This window comes from Mustela nivalis, assembly GCF_964662115.1.
Source record: "Mustela nivalis genome assembly, chromosome: 4".
Classification (NCBI taxonomy): Eukaryota; Metazoa; Chordata; class Mammalia; order Carnivora; family Mustelidae; genus Mustela; species Mustela nivalis.
Genome location: NC_139023.1, coordinates 87336667 through 87357857, shown reverse-complemented (window position 1 = coordinate 87357857; position 21191 = coordinate 87336667). Strand labels below are relative to the sequence as shown.

Here is a 21191-nt window from a genome sequence, read left to right as displayed (position 1 = left end):
AAGGGATTTTTAAAAAGGTTTTGAGAGAAGAAATGACACAGACTCTTATACTTTATGAAGACCTCTCTGGTGGCAGTGTACAGCAGAGCCTAGAGGTGAGAGGCAATACTGGAGGCAGAAAAACTGGTAGATGAGTAGTTCAAGCAAACATGCTAAGGGCCTAGAAAGTTAACAGAAGTGGAAATGAAGGGGCGTCTGGGAACTCATTCCGTTAAGAGTCTGCCTTTGGCTCAGGTCATGATCTCGGGGTCTTGGGATGGAGCCCTGCATTGTTGGGCTCTCTGCTCAGCAAGGAGTCTGCTTTCCCTCTATCCCTCCCCTAGGCTTATGCTCTGTCTCTCTCATAAAATCTTTTTTTTTTAAATTTTTTTATTTATTCATTTGATGGAAAGAGAGCACAAGTAGGCTGAGAGGCAGGCAGAGAGAGAGAGGAGGAAGCAGGCTCCCTGCTGAGCAGAGAGCCCGATATGGGGCTCGATCCCAGGACCCTGGAATCATGACCTGAGCTGAAGGCAGAGGCTTTAACCCACTGAGCCACCCAGGCACTCCTAAAATCTCATATGAAAGTAAAAATAAAATTAAAAAATTGAAAAAGAAGTAGAAATGAAGCAGAGTAGAGATATAAGAGCGAAGGAGATAGAACTGGCAGAAACTAGTGACTGACTGGATTTAACAGATGAGAGATAGGAAGGAATCTAGGACAACACACCAGTTTTCTGGATTATCCGAAAACAAGGAAAAAGAGCAGAAGCAGATTTTGAGGGAACGGTTATGAAAAAGACTGAAGAAAAAACATCAAACCCTATCAGCATTTACAGACTTTATTCAAAATGGCATAATAGAAATGAAAGTATCTGAAAAATTCTTTATACTTTTCACTCACCTCAGAATCACAGCTGCTAAAGCTGACAACAGCAGAATTTTTATCCACATCAAGTAAGTCTATTGGAACATCACTCTACAGTCAATATTTAAAAAAAAAAAAAATGGTTCAGATGGAAAACTAAAAATTTTCACAAAACATTTTCTCTTAAAGATTTTATTTATTTGAGAGAGAGAGAGCACGCGCGCACACGAGAGCTGGGTGAGGGGCAGAGGGAGAGGCAAGTTCCCTGCTGAGCAAGGAGGCAGATGTGGAACTCAATCCGAGGACCCTGGGATCATGACCTGAGCTGAAGGCAGATGCCTAACTACCGAACCATCCAGGTGCACAACAAAACATTTTCTCTAAGGGTTCTCTTTAGTTCTAGTTCATGGTCATCTTTAAATTTGAGCAAATGAATTTCCTAATTTATATTTGATAATATGTACTTCTAGAAAATAATTATTATAAAGAATAAACATTATCTCACAATGACTTATTTTTTCTTCTAATTTTATCAGAGATCACAGACTATTCATCTCTCACCACCCCCCTTAAAGGATAATCTTCCTAATATGGCCATTCTGATTATATCAGATCATTTTTATCAATTTTATTTTCACCTGTTTTTGATCTCCTCTGGAGAGGCAGTTTCTAGGACAGAGCTATTGCACTCAGTTCTATGTAAATGATGCTCTTCTAGAGTTGTTTAATGTAGCTCTTAAGCTAGCATTACTTAAGACAGATATCAGCCTTTACTTTTTAATTAATAATCTGATCTCTCCTCCACATCTTTTTAAACCTTATCTTCTTCCTCATCTTTATTCTTTTCTCATTATCTAACAGGTTTTCCAACTTTCACTTGTTTTCCATCCATCCTATTATCATCTTTTTCCACTCCCTGAATATCATATAATTAAAAAAAAACTAATTAAATATATGGTTGAATGGAGTTGCATATTATTATCCCTAAATTTCACCCTTTGTCATTATCAACTTTCTACTGACCTACCTAGAAACTGGTAGCTAATGAGCAAGCTGTACTGTAAACTACCATTTTAGAATCTGGAGCTTAAAAAAAGATTCTAATAATGGCATTAAATACTGTAGTTTTCTGTCAAATCTCTTAAAATTCTCTTAAAGGTCAACCTTTAAGAGAAGAACAAAACCTTCAACATTCCTTTCTCGTGTTTCCTGAAACGTAAGTCCATCAGTCTTTTGTTTTAATACTTACAGGATAAATAAAAAATAAAGGTGTAATTTAGGTAATCTAGAGCAATTGATTAGCTAATTGAAGATTAAGATAAGCCTTTAAAATTATCTAAACTAAATGCAATATTTAAAAGATAGACACTTAAAGAGGCACCTAGGTGGCTCAGTTGGTTAAGGGTCTGCCTTGAGCTCAGGGCATGATCCCCTCACTCCTGGAATGGAGCCCAGGGTCGGGATCCCTGCTCAGTAGGGAATCTGCTTCTTCCTCCCCCTCTGCCTGCCCCATTCATGCTTGCTCTCTCTCAAATCCTAAAAAAAAATTTTAAAAACATAAATACTTAAAATTACTGTCTAAAATTAAGTGTCCAGTAATAATTAATGCATATGACTGGTCTGCAAAATAGATCCAATCACAAAACAAGTAAATTAGACATTTTGCTTACCTGTATTAAGACATTATCTATTGCTGTCTGTACCTCTAGGATGAGACTGTAGCTGGCATCATCTTTATTTAATGTAAACTTATCATTTACACTAAATGAAGGTACTGCTGATTTTGCTGTGCTTGATTGAGAAGACTGTTGATACTTCTCTCTTTCCTGTAGTACCTTATACTGCAGATGTTCCAGCTCACTCCTAGAGGAAAATATATACAACTCTGTCACCTAGAAGTATACACATTTGCAGTCCTTAGAATGATTATAAGAATTTGAGACTAACTTCTGCAAAATGGATTTTTATTGATGAACTAGAATTATGACACTAATAGGAACAAAATTTTGTTTCTATGACTGACCAAAAAGAATTCCACATTATTTATCTCTAATCTAAAAATCAAAACTCATAGTTTTAAGTATCAAAGCAGGTTGCAAATAACCAATTTAACACACAAATCTAGTCACAGTTACATATAATACTAAGCAGAAGAGAAACTGTACTGGAGCTGAAAAACATTTAATTTGAAGAAACAAAATGTGTAAAACCAGTAAATATGTACTTTTCAATCAGAATTAGGCGAGACAGACAAAAGGAGGCTGCAGAGTATTCACATTTTGGGGACCACAGGATGATCATGAGCCAGGGGTACAGCTGAAGTTCTATCAACTGTTGAAGAGGATTTTGCTTAGACTGAACTGTTCAGGCATAGCTTCATTGCTTAGAGTTAACTTCAGTTAAAGGGAAAAGCCATACGCAAATGAAGCAAATAGTAACTAAGGAACAACATGAGGTTTAACCAGCCCCAACTTAGGGGGAAAAGTCTGGGAAAAGCTTGGAGGAAATTTGTGCAATAAACAAAGGAAAAGACTCATTTGTCTAAGAAGTATTTATTGAATGCTTCATATGTACCTGTGTTGCAGCTGCTGAATAAACAAAACAGACATAAGTTTCTCAACTCATATTCACTGGCATCAGGAGATACAGACTGGGTTATAAATGTACGGAATTATATGGAGGATGTGAGATAGTAGACATTAACTCTATTAGGTTTCTATCTTGGTTGAAAGTTAGAGCTTGCTCTCTAGGTGGCTTTGCTATAAACTGGCTTATGGTATAAACTTGTGTGGCTTTAGTGAATTAGTACTTTTGGCATTTTGCTGCCTTAAAAACCCGTGTAGCCCTCAAATGCCACCAAAGATTGGCCATTACTGACCCAAGAGGTTGGCAAGGGTTGAAGTAGGGAGAATAGTCATTAAAAGTTTTAGCAACTCCCACTTCTTTGTTATAGAAAGGAATTTTACTTGAGTCCAGTGTCCCTTTTCACAGGACTTGGCAAACTAAATAGACCATAGAAGCAATCCTTGCATCTAAAGGAATCAGTATTACTCATTTCCAGTAAGAAAACTGATAAGCCAAAGTTACAGATTCAGGAGTGTCCATACGAGCAGTAAATATTACTATTCATGAGGAATACAGCAGTCTGTGATGGTTTCCTTCTAATGCCTATGAAGAAAACCAAATACTACAACTATCTATAACTAAATAAGTGAAAAAATACACTTTTTGATCTAAGAAAAAGTTAATATAGGATAAAGTATATAAAAGTATATTTCTAACTTTGAAATACTAATTAGCACTTACTGCTAATTTTCTCAAACTGATAAGTTTTCCTTTAAGAAGGTGACAAATGAATTAAAGGATATATTTTCTTCCAATAAAATATTCTGCTTCTATCAGTAATAAGAAAAAACTATACACTTCATGAAATGAAAAAAAAAAAAAAGCAAACAAAAAAATCCAAAATTACCTTAAAGAAGAAATTTTATTCTGCATCTCCTGATTAATTTTTAGTTCTTCTCCTGGTCCACTTTCTTTATGTATAGGCTCTGTGGTCAGACCTGTAACCCAGCCTGTAGAGATGAAATTACAATCATGGACCATTAAGTGCTGCTAGTATTAAAAGAAAGCCCAAGTATACATGCCCCTTTGCTCACTAACAGCAACATCATTTAGTCCTAGGACTTAGCCTCCTTCAAAAAACAAAACAAAACAAAACAAAAGAAAGAAATCAAGCTGGAAAAAATTCAAACCATACTGAAATTATGACAGCATTTTGTGATACTGTTATTTGCCTGAAACACTATAATTCTATCACTAAGGAAATCTTTCACTTCTTATAGTTTTAGTTTTCAAGTATGGAATAAGTCAACACATTCTAGTAAATACTTGATGAATTAAAACAGTCTTTCAAAAATCATTATCATGGAAAGTAAAAAAAGCTCTGACATTGGCTATTTTGAGAATGCAAATATGACCAACTCAAAAGCAAGGAAATTTTTATAAGAAATGTAAGCAATAACAAAACAAACTAAATTTCAGTCAATATTTCTTTTTAAATCAAAGAATATCATTTAATTTTCTTTTTTATTATTATTTTTATTTCTTTTCAGTGTTCCAGAATTCATTATTTATGCACCACACTCAGTGCTCCATGCAATATGTGCCCTCCATAATACCCACCACAAGGTTCACCTACCTCCTACCCCTCCCCAAACCCTCAGTTTGTTTCTCAGAGTCCACAGTCTCTCATGGTTGGTTTCCCCCTCTAATTTCCCCCAACTCACTACTAGAGCATGCTAAATATCCTAACAAGTATTATTCAAATATTAACTGTTTTATAAATCAATACACCCACTCCTTTTCCCTCATTTTTTAATCAATAAAGGTTTAATGATATAGGTAAGATTCACTAATAGCACTTTTTTAAAAAAGTAGTCATCAAAACTAATTTATGCAATTTAAATTTTTTCTCATTTGATTCTTTGTTTACTTATTACTATTTACCATACCTGAATATGTAGATACCACGATTTCATCATAGCCATCTTTCCCTATACAACCACCCTGGATAGATGTAACACTTTCAGACAACATCTAAAATAAATTTAAGATCAAGTACTTAATTAGTAACTAAAAGTTCACATATTAAAATAATCCATAAAACTTACTTTCCCATTTCCAGACATTCAACATATGTTTATTGAACACTTAGCATGTAGAAACAATGAAACTGGAAGGTAAAATTCTGCACAAATGGCAGAAAATTCTAGTGCTTTTAAATTTGGGGAAAGAAGATTGAAAATGACTCATATATTTGTGTGCTGTACTTAGCCTCATCAGTCACCCAATGAGCAAAATCATTTATTTATATAAAGAAGTTTTTTGATTTTTGTCTTTAAAGATTTATTTATTTTAGAGAAAGAGAGAGGGACAGCATGTGCACAAGCATATGAGCATGGGGTAAGAAGGGCAGAATGAGAGGAGAGAGAAACTTAAGTAGACTCTCCCTGAGCCCAGAGCCTGGGGTGGGGCTTAATTCCATAACCCTGAGATCATGACCAGAGAAGAAACCGAGTCGGACACTAAACCAACTGTGCCACTCAGGCACCCCAAGAAAGAAGTTTTATTTTGTTTTGTTTTGTTTTGTTTTTAAACTACATAAGCAAAACTCCCAATGTGTTTAGTCTATTATCTGAATTCCATACACCATCTCCCAAATCGTTTTTTTAATGAATAAAGATGATAGCCTATATGATACCTTTAGAGAATTTTTATCCCCATATTATCTATGTAATATACTTCCTCTATATATCAAAACATCTGTATTTGCTGATCTGCAGTTAAAGCTGAGAGGTAGAACCAGTAGAGAAATTAGACAAAGAAAAGTTAATTGACACTGAATTGTGGGTTTTTTTGTTGTTTTCAAAACAGCCTCAATGAATCCTGCCAGAGGCAGGATGGGAAACCATGGACTAGAGAATACCACTTCACAAAAATGAAAGATTCCGTTTACAACAGAATGACTCTCCATGTAACTCTGTACCTTGGGCTAAACAAGCTGAACTACATTTAAAATTTGTGAACTAGAATTACTCTTAACTAGTAATTCTTCTCATATAGTAAACTTTTGGGAGGCTAGAAGTGAAATTGCAACTTTTCTCTCTGCTTAAAGGTATTTTGATATTGTCTTAACAACAGGAGTTTATCCTAAAATATTATTTTGAGACAACACAGTCTCAAACATATAAATGTTATGTTACCCAAACATATAAATGTTACTCCTGTAATCTACTATGCATTATAAAAACTAAGGCAAAATATTTCATACTTCAAATATACAATGCTTAGAAACCAAAGAAGCAATAATTCATTATTCAGCTGGAAGTAACTCATTATTCATTATTCAATAGTCTATTATTCAAACACAAGAGTGGTCTAGAGAGTTTGATAACATCAAAGGTGCAATATTCTAAGCCAAACACAAGATTTTAATATATTTGATTTAAAAAAACCCAAATCATCATTGTCATCTCTATAATTTTTGATGAGTAAGCATATATAGTCTTTTTTTAAATGAACTGACCTGATCAAATCGTAGAACAGGCTCATTTGCATTGTCAAAACTGTACACTTCCACCATTCCATCATCTCTCCCAACAAGTAAGTCTTTAACCCCATCACCCACAATGTCAAAGCTGTCAACACACAAAATCCCTTCAAAAAAGAGGACAGAGGTGACAAGTTATTAATAAAACTAACATTATAGTCAAGTATATAAAAGTAAAGAATGAAAAAAATGTATACACCAAATCAGAATAGGGGAAAAAATAACAAAAACCTTGCTGCATAATCAGGTGTCCTCTTTTCCATCTGTATTCATCCATTTCCAAGACTTTAAATATAATCTAAATAGAAATGGCTCATAAGTTTATATCCCCAGCTCTGGCTTCTCCCCAGAGCTCCAGACTCATATATCCAAATCTCTGTTCAGCATTTTCTTTCTTTGAGACATACATTTGCATCTCTAACTTTTCATGCCCTAGCAAAAACTCTTTATGCCATTTATCAGATCCCCTCAATGCTCCTTCCCCAATCTCTCATCTCAATAAGGTATCACCCAGTTCCTCAGGCCAAAATTCTAGGCTATGTCTCTTCCTCTCTTTTTCTCACTGCCCAGATCAAATCTCTTAGCAAATCTTACCAGCCCAATCTTCAAAACACATACTGAAATTGTCTCCTTTCCAACTACCATTAGCTTAGCCCAGGCCACTTATATCTCTAGCCTAGAGTACAATAAATTAGAACAACCAAAACAATGACTCCTTAATGGATCTCCATGCTTCCAATTTTGACCTGCTTCCCCGCCAAATTCATTCTCCTTGGGGGGGGAGGGTGTGTTTTGTTTTGGTAGATCATGTCATACTCCTACTTACAATTCTCCAAAGGTGTCTCACTGCACTTAGATTAAAATCCAGATCCTTTTCCAAGGCCCACAAGGACCTACATGATTTGGATCTATGCTAATTCCCTGACTACTTTTCTTGCCATGCTAATGCATGGTCTTCCCTCTGGTCCTCAAATGAATCAAGTATACCTCTGCCTCAAGTCCTGGCTTTTTCCTTCTTCTAGAGCACAATTTTCCCCCAAGTTTTTACACTACTAACTCCTTTTCTTATCAATCAGATCTCAGCTCAAATTTTATCTTCTATAAGCTATCTTCCATTACCACCCAGTCTAAATATAGTCTTTCTCCTTTCTCCCATCACCAATACATCACCCTGTGATATTTCTTTCAGGTTACTAAATTAAGCTATCTCACTTATTTGCTTGTTTATTCTCTGTCTCTCCTAAAAAGTAGTTGTTGAAGGAATAAATGAATATATGAATAGAATTACTATACCTATAAATAGCCATCTCACTACCTTCTAAGTCAGATATAAATTCCCTCAGAAAGGTAAAAATTCTTTAGAAAACAGAAATATTTCCTGACCCATTGGACTTTTTCCTTGCCTCCTATCAAATACTCTCAAATTCAAATTAATTTTCTACACCAAACAGTGAATAATGGATTTGAGCAGAGAATGATGTTATGGATGGACACTAGGCCATAAAACCCTGTCTATCCTAAATTACTATTAGCATTTCTTAATTAATAATTATGCCCAAGTATGACAGACCTGCTAAATAAACAAATAGTAAGGTGGCTCTGTGATATGTTAAGTCTACTATGTACTATGAATAAATAAAATAGAATGAACTATATAATTTAGGATATTTAATAATCACTGAAATTTCAGAACTAAACTATATCAAACACATACCTCCCCGCTTTTTCTCATTTCGAATTTCCCACTTGTGTACTGGTTTGGAGGTAGTGATCTGAATAAGCCCAAGTTTTCCATCTGATGTTCCAAACAAAAGGTCTTCTCCAGAGTCACCTAGTTATAATGAAAGTCAACATATTATATTTACCCCATGACTCATAATATCTCTTTAAAACTGCAATTTTTTTCAGATACACTGACTTTCACATGAAAATCTCATTTAAAAAATATAAAAAGAACACTTACTTTGGGAGGTTGGTTATATAGTCATAGAATTTTACACATCAAAGAGATAACCCCCCCCCCCCAAAAAGAGATAAAACCCTTCCTCATCATCTAATTTTAAGATGAGGAAACTAAAAATTAAAGTTTACTAGTTCATTACTGTTAGTTACTGGCAAGTCATCTGAAGATAACTGTCTCAATTCCAGTTCATGTTCTTTTTACAATTTCCCATTTTCACTTAATATATAGTTAAATGATTCAACCTGAAGTATCTAGACTTAATTAACATAATGCACTCCCTTATTTGACTGTGATTACCGCCATTTCCATTGTGTAGTGCTAAAACGGTAGGTGGGCCAGGCACTTCAGTTTCATACATCACATCCGATTCCTGAAGGAGAACAAGCATTTCAGAACTGAAACAGAATGCAAATTTAAAATAATACAGGTGCTTACAGATAACATCAGTAGTCCTATAAAGAACTCTAGAATAAAACTGCCAGAGAAAGTTATGCTGTGATTATTAACTTGCCTTTGTTAGCAATTTTGTCTATGTTAACTCATTTTAAAATACATTAAAAACGTAAAGATCAAGAAAAAATATACAAGATAGTCTACACTTCAAATCCTTTTCATTTTAAATACTTCGCCCAAAAACTTGACTGATGCTAGTAAATTTTTCTATCTAAGGTTTCCAGGAACAAGATGTTTCTTTTTTCCAGTTTAACTTAGAGCACATTCAAACATTTAAACAAACCCAACATTACTTCTTAAGGAGAATGTTAGCTTTTCTTTTGGGTATTTCCAAAACCTACTCTAGTAAGAGGACAAATGACCTGTTACTTAGATAAGAAAACAAAACATGTCCACTTATTTGTCCTTTTAAAAATTTTGCCATTTGGAACATTTTCACTTAGTACACAGTATTTGTGAAGCTATTGAAGAATGAGGTAGAAGTACTTATACTCACATGGAAAAAATATGACTAAATCATTCAACAAAACCCCCCACAAAATTATAGTAAATATGGAATAACATTTTTCTTTAAAAATTATATATAAACCATATAAATGTCATATGCCTTATCTTTTATTTTAAAATTACATTTGAAATTCACAGGTGTCAAGTGTATAAACACAAAAAAATACACCAAAAAAATTTTTAAAAGGGCTACCTCTGGGGCAATGGATTGCTTACAAATGGGGAGTCAAAGGGGAGTAGAAATATGTGAAGGGTAGAGCAAAGGCTTCAAGTTTTAACTTCCCACAAATCCTTAGTTATTTTTGTATTTTTACAATAAGCTCATGGATCTCTTCTTGTTAAACAAAGCAGAATCCTCAAATCAGCCAGACCAATTTCTAATTGAATACTAGCCAGATTCTTTTAAAACCTTATTCAAACAACTCATATTTGGAAGCACAGGCTATGGAAGAAATTAATCATTCATGCCCCTAGAATGAACCTTGAACATTACCTTTTTTTTCCCCACAGAAAAAAATAATAAAACCTCATAGAACTAATGGATTTTTCCTTCTATAAAAAGACTGATATCAAGAAATGGACACCTGGCTATGAAATTCCAAAGAGTGAGAAAGCCAGTGATGCCGCAGAATAAACGGCCAAATGTTTTGTGTACTATCAGTCTAACTTTCTAATCCAAGCAATCCACCTGTTCTAGGTTAGTTGCATTTAAACTTTGTTTTATGGATTCTGGTGTGTATATATATTTGTATCTTACTGAAAGCCACTTTTGAGATGGACATAGTTGTAACTCTTATTACTAATAACAATACCTTATGTAATTGTTTTAACCACTCATAGTTTTTAATATAAATATAAGGACAATAAAATGATTTTCCTATCATTCATTTACTTATCCAACAAATATTTACTAAGTGCTTATTCTGTTTCACATACAGTCATAAATGTGGAGTAAACAAATGACACAACCCTGATCACAACTATCCCTTCTTTATTAAAACCTAACACCCTCCCCACAACCCAGTTTCCTCCGTTAATTTGATTTTTGGAGGAGAGAAGAGTAATGGAGGAAGAAAGAAGAAAAAAAAAGCTAGAAGGGGTTCTTTGTAGCAAAGCCATCCCATTCAGACTGAACTAGCTCAGAAATTATGCATGGGGGCAGAAAAGCATCCTTTTCCCATATATGCCTCTCTAAAAACTTGCCAAAGATCTCAATACATTTGCCTCAAGTTAAAAAACATCAGCTTACCAATTAAAAAGCATTTTTTTTCCAGATATAATTTTACCTAGGACATTTAAAGTGGTAGTAATAAGTAAGTTATCTCAAGGACACATTTTTCAGCAATACTCATTTATATAAATTACAAAAAACCATAAAAATGTAAATAACAGAAACCTGTAAAACTCTGAGCACTCTGTCCTGGCAGGCCAATACCGGTGTAATACGAGGTAATCTTTCCACTGGAAGGCAGATGACATCATTAATTTTGTCCCCAGAAAGGTAATAATGTTGGTCTTTGCAATCACAATAATGGTTATAGATGTAACTTGCACTGAGAAAGAGGTCTGAGCCAGATATATGCCTGAGAACATTAAAATTAAAAATATCCATATTTTAAAAAATAAGTATAGGAAACTCTATTTTCTATTTTAAAAAAATAAGCATAGGAATTCTTTTGTTATGAAAATAAAAGTTTATCTATACTGTTTCTATCATTTTATCACAGACTTAAAGAATAGTTTCTCCCCATTTCCCTCACTTAATTTGTAGCCCTTTGATAGAACACTGATTTTATTTTTTTTTTAATTTTATTTATTTATTTGACACAGGGAAAGAGATCACAAGTAGGCAGATCACAGGCAGAGAGAGGAGGAAGCAGGTTCCCTGTGGAGCAAAGAGCCCGATGTGGGACTCAATCCCAGGATCCTGAGATCATGACCGGAGCTGAAGGCAGGGGCTTAACCCACTGAGCCACCCAGGTGCCCCGAACACTTATTTTAAAAAGCTGAAAATCACAATCTTAAGGCCTCAGCCATTTCAAAATTAAGCTTAGAAAAACTGAAAATAAGACAATGATAACTGTCTATATCTGAAGACAATTAGCTTTTTCTGAATGTGCACTGTGTGCCAACCACTGTCCTAACAGATTCATATGTATTAGCTTAATCCTCATAAATCTGTAAACTAGGGACCATTATAATCCCTTTTTACAGAGAACAATAAAATGTAAAGTAACTTGCCTAATGGCACACAACTAGTAGCAGAGTGGATTACAGCTCAAGTAGCTTTTAGCTCTAGAATTCGCTTTCTTACTACTATACTAAATTGTCTAGAAAAGGCTATTGGAAGCAAACCTACTTTAAATGATAAACAGTGGGGGGTAAATGATTTCATTAGAATTTTATCTTGAAAAAATAAATGAAAAAGAGTACAAATTATATTTAACAAAATTTAGGCAATAATCCTAACAATGTTCCCATTCTTATATTAAATCCAGTTTTCACTGGGGGAGCTGAAATTTTACAAAAATCATACACTAGCGCATTACCTTTCACTTCTAGATTGCTATAACCATGGAATCATAAAGAAGGGAATTTTATTTGAAAGTTTCAACTATTTCTCCACTGCTCTAAAGTCTAATTAAAAAGTTTTGGTACTAAAATTACTCCCTATGCTATAATGATCTTCACTGATTTTCTCTTTGATTATCACTTATGTGGCCTCACTTTGTGGCTCTGCACATGATTTTAGTAGTCCTCTTAATATCATTTTTATCAGCCTAATGAAATTCTTTTTCAAGATTTTAAGTTTCATCTTGAAATCCATCTGCACTACACTTGCAATTATATTGCAATTAAACATTTTCCAAAGTATAACTTGTAATCACTACTGTTGACAAGAGTGGGGACGGATGGAAGCATTAAGCAGGGAAGGATGCCTGCATGGTAACCAACTTTGTAAGTGCTCAGTTTCTTATTGAATATTTTCAAGTTATAACCTTCTTTCCTGTGCACTCTTATAAATCTGGGGATTCAGACAATAAATTTTTAAAATATTGAATAAGGATCCTCTCCATCCCGCCTCTTCCATTCCAAAAAAAAAAAAAAAGTTTAAGAAACTAGCAAAAGAGACTATTGGCTGGGAAACTCCTGATCTTCCTCAAGCCTCTCTACATACCTTTCTGAATGTGGAGTTATGCAAATTATTAATTACTTTGATTTTAGTATTTCACATTTGTCATTGTCCATTTCAAAACTATTACATTCTTGTTAAACCACTGAACTCACTCCCACTTACCATGATTTAATTTTTATCTATATTACCAGAGCAAAGTTTTCCAGCCTAGAGATCAGGACATGTGATGTGCAGTATATAGAATTCTGAAGGACAGCTGTGTACCACATAGAACTCTGGACTGAATTAGTAGTTTTCAGACCAAGGTCTACAACTTGGCTGTTGTAGTCAAATAAAGAACTTTTTTTTCTTTCTACCCACTCCTAATAATTCTGATTCTGCAGGTATGAGTAGGACAAGAAATCTACTCTTTTAAGCTTCCAAGGGATTCTTCTAAGTAGTGGTCTGAGGACAATAGATTAGATAAACTTTAAAACCCTCTCTAGTTCCTCATGATTCAAAAAACTTATATTTTACTTGTAAAATCTCACAAATCAGAAAGCCATTAGGGAGTTATTTTTTTTTTTTTTACTCAGGGTCTTACTTGATTTACCTAAAATTATAGCCTATTGGTAGTTAGCAACTTTGACAGCCAGGTCTTCAGCAAATGATGCTACATCACAACCAAAATGACCACAGACAGGAAAGGAACAGAAACCTAACTTTCTCTAGGTTTCTTTACTTTTTTCTTTTATACCTTGATCATGAATCATCTGGAACCATTTAGTCAAAAAAATGAATGTGTAAATACTATGAGTCTTAAGAAAACATTCTGAAGGCCAACTGATTTTGTACTGATTCTATGTTAATGAGTTTCTGACTAATAAGTTACCTTTAGTCAATTTTATTTCCCAGGAAACCTAGTAAGATATGATACTTAATCTGATGTTTGTCACCTATCCAAAATATTATAAATGGATTTGTAAAAATAAAAAAAAGGATAAACATACATAGCTTTAATGCTTTCAGTGAGGTTAGTTTCAAAAGAGAGGAACTGTTTTCCTCTCTTTGTGAAGCCTCTGATCTCAGATCCTGCAGCAATAAAAATCTTCTCCTGGGGTGTGTTAAGAACCCCTCCTAGCTCCAATCTTGCAATCTTCTGCCCGGGTAAAGTCTTGAACACGGCCTGCAAAAATCATTGGGGAAAAAATTAAGTACACAAATTTACTGTAAGCATTTTCCTTTACTGAAAAAAAAAAAATGCTGTGATTTGAAACACACAAAATACTATATTTCCACTATAGAAACATTTTAAGATATGAATGTATTTACTTCAGTGAATCTTCAAGGTTTTTCGCTAAATATCTTCTAAATTTGGAATATTTATTGCCACACCTATTTCAGTCACATCCTTAAAATCTAAACTTCTGCATCTCAAAGTACAGTTCATTAAGCAGGGGCATCAGTATGATTAACCTTATTAAAAATGCAGAATCTCAGGTCCAACCCCAACTCTACTGAATGAGAACCTGCATTTTAATAAGATTCCCTCACTGGCTCCAATGGACATGTTTTTGCATTTTAATTATCTTTTTAAAACTAAAGTCTCCTGTTTCCGTTATAATTTTTATGAATTTTAGTACTACAAATAAAAAACTGTAGAATTTACTGAAAACCCAAATGTTTAGCTTAATATCTAATTGAATACATTTTTTTAAAGATTTTATTTATTTATTTGACATACAGAGATCACAAGTAGGCAGAAAGGCAGGCAGAGAGGGGGGGGGGAGCAGGCTCCCTGCTGAGCAGAGAATGTGATGCACGGCTTGATTCCAGGACCCTGGGACCAAGACATGAGCCGAAGGCAGAGGTTTTAACCCACCAAGCCACCCAGGCACCCCTGAATACAACATTTATATCATTAATTTTTCCTTGGTTATTTTCCATTTTATTATTGGCACCAGCTTCTTTCCCTTCCCTCCAGTAACTTTATACGGAGACTAAAGTATCTGGGAGAATATATGAATACTGGAAACACTGGGCTTCTGACAGTTTTTAACTATTCATCTTTTTATAAATTCTTTATAACATATAGTGAATATAAGTCTTCACAGCTCAGCCCCATTGCTTATAAACTATGATCTGTGAATATGATGATGTACTAATCACATCCTTGACTAGCTTCCATTAAGTGGCCAAGGTGATTATCTAATCACTTTCATGTTACATAAGACACCACCTTAGCTGACTGGACAGATTTTCCTGCTGGCCTGAAGAAGTAGGTCACCATGTTAGGAGTGGACCTGTGAGAGGACCACAGGGCTAGGAACTATGGGGACCTCAAGATGATGAGAACAGGCCCTGGTGTACAGACAACAATAAAGTGGGACCTCAGTCCTACTAAATATAAAAAAAAAAAGAGCAAGAATCTGAATCCTGTCATGTGAGCTTGGAATAGGACCCCAGCCCCAGAAAGGAATAGAGCCTGGCACTGCAGCCATGTGAGACATTGAGCTTGGACTCCTGACCCTCAGAAACTGTGCGATAATAAATGTGTGTTGTTTTATACCCTGAAGTGTGAAGTAATCTGTTCTATAGCTAGTTAGCAAATGATTCTTGTGTTGCCTCTAGCCTCATACTCCATGTAACTGCTTCCCTCACAATGCATTTTTCACTGCTTTTAGGACAATTTTAACCTAAGAATATTCAATAAGTAGTGTGTTTCTCTTTTAGAAAATCTGTTTTTCTCAAAAAAAAAAAAAAAAGCTATACATACCACTGCTTCTCCTTTTTTCATGCCAAAGCACATAACTACACCATCATGATCTCCAATAACCACCTACAAAAGATTGAAAAGAATCTTAAATTACTATTATTATGCCCTATTAACTTATATGGGGGAAACAAGATTCTCAATATATAAATTATGACTTTAAATGTAGAGATCAGAAAATCTAGGCAAGTACCCCCACACAAAGTAATACTCCAAGGAATTACAAGAAAAGAGCAGGAAAGGAGGTATAGAGAGTCGTTATGCAAGTAGTTGGCCATTTATTTTGTTCCTACATTGTAAACAGAACAAGAGAATAAGACAGAAATGGCAGGGAGGTCATTTTTTTCTCAACTGGAGCATAAGAACATGTTAAGATTAACTTTCAAAACAGATTATCAATTAAAGTTGCAATTAAAGATTATCAAAGTTGTGACTGACTTCTTTGGTATTTTTAAAACCTTTGTAATAGAAAAATTTTAACATATACAAAAGTAGACATCACTCAGCTTCAAAAATTATGAACATGTAACCAATAGATTATGTTGACATAAATGCAGAGGGAGATTTCAACATTTCCTTCTCAGGAATTGATAATCAAGCAGATAAAAGGTAAGGATATAGGTTAGAAAATAATTACCTTGCTCTAATACATATGCACATATGTATACATGCATGTACATATATGTAGGACATGTTTTGCACACATGCATAAGTAAGTAATCATTCATCCTAAGAATTAAATTATAAATGTTCTTTTTAAGCGCACAGAAACATTAGAAAATTGACCATATATTAAGACATAAATAAGTCTGAAATATCAAAAACTTGATGATGCAGAGCACATTCTTAGGTCCCTATTTCTTTTTCTTTTTCTTTCTTTTTTTTTTAAGATTTTATTTATTCATTCATGAGAGACAAAGAAAGAGAGAGGCAGAGAGAGAAGCAGGCTCCCCACAGAGCAAGGAGTCCAATGTGGGACTTGATCCTAGGACCCCAGGATCACAACCTGAGCTGAAGGCAGACACTTAATCAACTGAGCCATCCGGGCACCCAACACCCTTGATTCTTAACTTTGTAATAGGGGGATCTAAACCCAAGGTTTTGAGTTTTTTAACACTACGCTACTCTAATAACTTGTAAAAACAATAATCCACTACAGGGATTCCCAAAGTATGATTCTTAGACTCCTAGGGTCAACAAGAACTTTTTAGGGAATCTGCCAAGTGATAACTATTTTTGTAAGTCTTTATTTTCTTTTTTCACTAGACTGATATTTACAATGACGGTACAAAAGGAATGGTAGATAAAACTGCTAGCATCTGGCAAGAATCAAAACAATGACAACAAACAACACCAGTGGTTACTGTGATCATCACTTCAAAGTACAGGAAAAAAAAAATCCAACTTAATATAAGAATGTTCTTGATGAAGCAATAAAAATGATTAATCTTCTTAAATTTGGTCCTGGAGTCATGTCTTTTAAGCGTGAGAAAGTAGAAATATGCATAAAATTGGGGCGCCTGGGTAATGCAGTGGATTGAGCATCCGACTCTTGGTTTAGGCTCAAGTCATGATCTCAGGGTCCTGAGATCTAGCCCAAATTGGGCTGGTCCTCAGTGTGAAGTCGGCTTCAGATTCTTTCTGAATGGATGGCTGGGGCGCCTAAGTGGCTCAGCTGGTTAAGCATCTGCCTTTAGCTCAGGTCATTACCTCGGAATCCCAGTATCAAGCCCTGCATTGGGCTCCCTGCTCAGCGGAGAGTCTGCTTCTCCCCATCTCTCTGCCCCTTACCCTGCTCGAATCTGCTTCTCCCTCTGTTCCTTACCCGACTTGTGATTTCTCTCAAATAAATAAAATTTTTAGGAAAAAAAAATAGATGGATCTTTAAGAAATAATAATAATAAAATATGCATAAAATACTTTTGTGGCAAACCAAAAAGCACTTATAGAATTGTTTCGGTAATAAGCTGAACTACCCAGTTTTTTCACAAAACAATTATTTTTTAAAGATTTATTTTATTTTAGAGACACAGAGAGAGAACTGGTGGGGCAGGGGGGAGAGAGAAATAAAGCAGACTCCATCCTGAGCACTGAGTTGGACATGGGCTCCATCTCATAATCCTGACATCAAATCTGAGCTGAAACAAAGAGTCAGAGCTTAACTGACTGTAACACGTAGGCCCCACAAAACACAAAACACAATTTTAAGAATGAAAGAACAACTGGCAACTATTAACAATGATTAATAACAAGTTGTTATTAATACTTGGGTATTTGTAGAGTTTTTTTTTTTTTTTAAACTGCAGGAAGTGAGCTTATCATTTTAAAGGAAAATAATTGAGAGTGTTCCCAATGATAAAATTTGAGCTTTCAAGTAAAAGTAAGTACCAATAAGGCATGTATCTGCCATTGGGAACTGGACAGCTATTCCATATTTGACAACTTTTCTGATGAAATCTATACTGATATCAACAAATGTGATTTGATACTCCATGATAACATTTGGTACAATCAACATTTGAACATTCAACCTTTGGGAAATCTGTATAACTCAATGAACTACTAATCTCAAGTGACCATTGTAAGATGCTATAAAACCATGCATAAGGGGCGCCTGGGTGGGCTCAGTGGGTTAAAGCCTCTGCCTTCAGCTCAGGTCATGATCCCAGGGTTCTGGGATCAAGCCCACACCGGGCTCTCTGCTCATCAGGGAGCCTGCTTCGCTCTCTCTCTCCCTCTGCCTGCCTCTCTGCCTATTTGTGATTTCTGTCTGTCAAATAAATAAATAAAATCTTTAAAAAAAAAAAAAAAACCCATGCATGAATAAAAGATCCATTCAAAATATAAATAGTTTTTAATGTACCTAAGTATGAAAAACTAATCAATATTGGCTTCATATTCCACATTGCAACTAATATTTAAGAAACTACTATTTGTTAAGGATATGTGTCACATCATGTATAAAGAGCCATAATTATTTGGAAAAGCTATTTAAATAACTCTTATTTTCAACTGTGTATCTGTGTGAGCTGGATTTTCTTTGAATACTTCAACCGAAACAATATATTACAAGAGACTGTAAAGAACAGACATGAGAAGCCAGGTGCCTTTCTCTGTGCCAGACTAAAGAATCTGCAGAAGTGTAATAATACAATGCCACTATTCTCACCAAATTCTTTTTGTTTTTGAAAATACAGGTATTTTTCATTAAAATTTCATTTTTGTAAATATAATGGGTTTATTATTTAAAAAAAGGAATATTTTAGATATTTCTCAGTTTTAATCTTAATATAATAATATTTATAGATATAACCCAAATAAACAAAAGTTCTTTGGGATGCTACATAATTTCAAAGTGTAAAAGGGTGCTGGGAGCAAAAAGAATTTGAGAAGTTATGATCTAGTAGAACAAATACAATAAATGACTATCAGAAATCTGTTGATTTATCTTAAAAAAATGTTATTACATCAGGAGTGTATTTGTTTTGCAGCTATAAGTCTACTACTAATATTATAATTGCCTTATAGAAATCACAGGATCAATATTTCCATAAAAATAGTAAATATTAGATAAATAGAAAGTTCAACATCAAAATACCTACTCTTTTTTTAAAAAGATTTTATTTTTATTTATGAGAAAGATAAACCGAGGGTGGAGGGGGAAACAAAGGGGAAGGGACAAGAAGATTCCACACCAAACATGGAGCCTCATGCCAGGCTGAGATCATGACCTGAAACATAACTGAGTTGTCCACTTAACTGATTGAGCCACTAAGTTACCTCAGTACTTAATTTATTCTTAAAAAGATGATAAAGTTTAAAAATAACCTTCTCTATATCCTATTGCGCTTTATGTTTGTTTTTCATACACACAATCTGGTACACACTAGTACACAACAAGTAAATTATTAACAGAAAAATGAAATATGTTTTCAACAAGTTTACTTATCTATTACAGACTGTACATAAAAATTAAAACATGCGGGACGCCTGGGTGGCTCAATTGGTTAAGCAGCTGCCTTCGGCTCAGGTCATGATCCCAGCGTCCTGGGATCGAGTCCCGCATCGGGCTCCTTGCTCGGCGGGGAGACTGCTTCTCCCTCTGCCTCTGCCTGCCATTCTGTCTGCCTGTGCTCGCTCGCTCTCCCTCTCTCTCTCTGATAAATAAATAAAATCTTTAAAAAAAAAATTAAAACATGCAAGAAAATTACTGTCTGTAAATGTCCCTTGGTATTCCAACCTCTGTTCAGGTTAAAAGAAATTTATTTACATTTTAACATTAAAGGGTAATTTACCAATGAAGAAATAAAGAAATAATAAACCTCTCCTCTGTCACAGCTAAAGAGATAGGGAGAAACGAGATCTCTACAGTACCTTTTGTGTAGTTCTATGTCTTGAGGCAGGAAGTAGCTTCATAGTCTTCTGAGAGGTCACTCCCACCTAAGGAAACACACCAGTCATCTAGTGAATGTTTTCTATTATACTAACTTGAAATGATTACATCTGAGAATGAAAGGACCAGGCGATTCAGATCATAGTGAGACTTATTTTTTATTGCAATTAGTGATATGAAATAATTATGATCAGTGATGAACTCATTTTTTAATGAAATATGCTACAAAAGTCAACACAGAGCACACCCAAAGATACTAAAATGTATACTATAAAGTTGTCAAGCCAAAAATAATACATTAGTGGCAAAACACTTTGAAAAAAAAAAAAGATTTTATTTGGGGTGCCTGGGTGGCTCAGTGGGTTAAAGCCTCTGTCTTTAGTTCAGGTCATGATCCCAGGGTCCTGGGATTGAGCCCCACATCGGGCTCTCTGCTCAGCAGGAAGGCTGCTTCCTCCTCTCTCTCTCTGCCTGCCTCTCTGCCTGTCAAAGAAAAAATAAAATCTTAAAAAAAAAAAAAGATTTTATTTGTCAGAAAGAGAGAGATTGATTGTGCACACAAACAGAGCGAACATCAGGCAGAGGGAGAAGCAGGCTCCCCAAGGAGCAAGGAGCCAGATGCAGGACTGGATCCCAGGATCCTGGGATCATGACCTGAGCTGAAGAGAGATACCTAACTGACTGAGCCACCCAGGCGTCTAGTTGCAAAATACTTTACAAATATTTCTAGAAGACTTCATAAAAAACTTCATATATACAGTTGTTAGAAAGTTTTTGTAAAGTGATTTAAAATCTTTGGAAACAGATTACAATTATTTAACATGCAACATAGAGGATTTTTGTTAAAATGCAAAACATGCTGATGGCAATGACATCCAATCTGATGATGAAGATTTTTTACAAAAGGTATGGAAGACAAAAACAGCATGGCCTGTTCAGCAGGGAACTATCACTAGTGGTGCATAGTTAGGATAGGAAGTGGGGCGGTTGGGACCAATGGGGGAAAAATTGGAAAAAAACAACAGATC

General features: G+C 34.9%; 1 protein-coding gene across 1 annotated transcript in view; it reads right to left on the bottom strand.

The window, feature by feature from the left end:
- The window catches only part of BBS7 (Bardet-Biedl syndrome 7), a 44343-nt gene that overhangs the window by 22022 nt on the left and 1130 nt on the right, over positions 1-21191 (bottom strand). The window contains exons 2-12 of the mRNA XM_082726784.1: positions 20145-20210; positions 15774-15836; positions 14008-14183; positions 11279-11465; positions 9220-9292; positions 8674-8790; positions 6936-7066; positions 5362-5446; positions 4320-4422; positions 2518-2710; positions 884-958 (exon numbers count right to left, since the gene is read on the bottom strand). Coding sequence (XP_082582910.1) covers positions 884-958; positions 2518-2710; positions 4320-4422; positions 5362-5446; positions 6936-7066; positions 8674-8790; positions 9220-9292; positions 11279-11465; positions 14008-14183; positions 15774-15836; positions 20145-20210 — 1269 coding nt within the window. The remainder of the gene's footprint in view (positions 1-883; positions 959-2517; positions 2711-4319; positions 4423-5361; positions 5447-6935; positions 7067-8673; positions 8791-9219; positions 9293-11278; positions 11466-14007; positions 14184-15773; positions 15837-20144; positions 20211-21191) is intronic.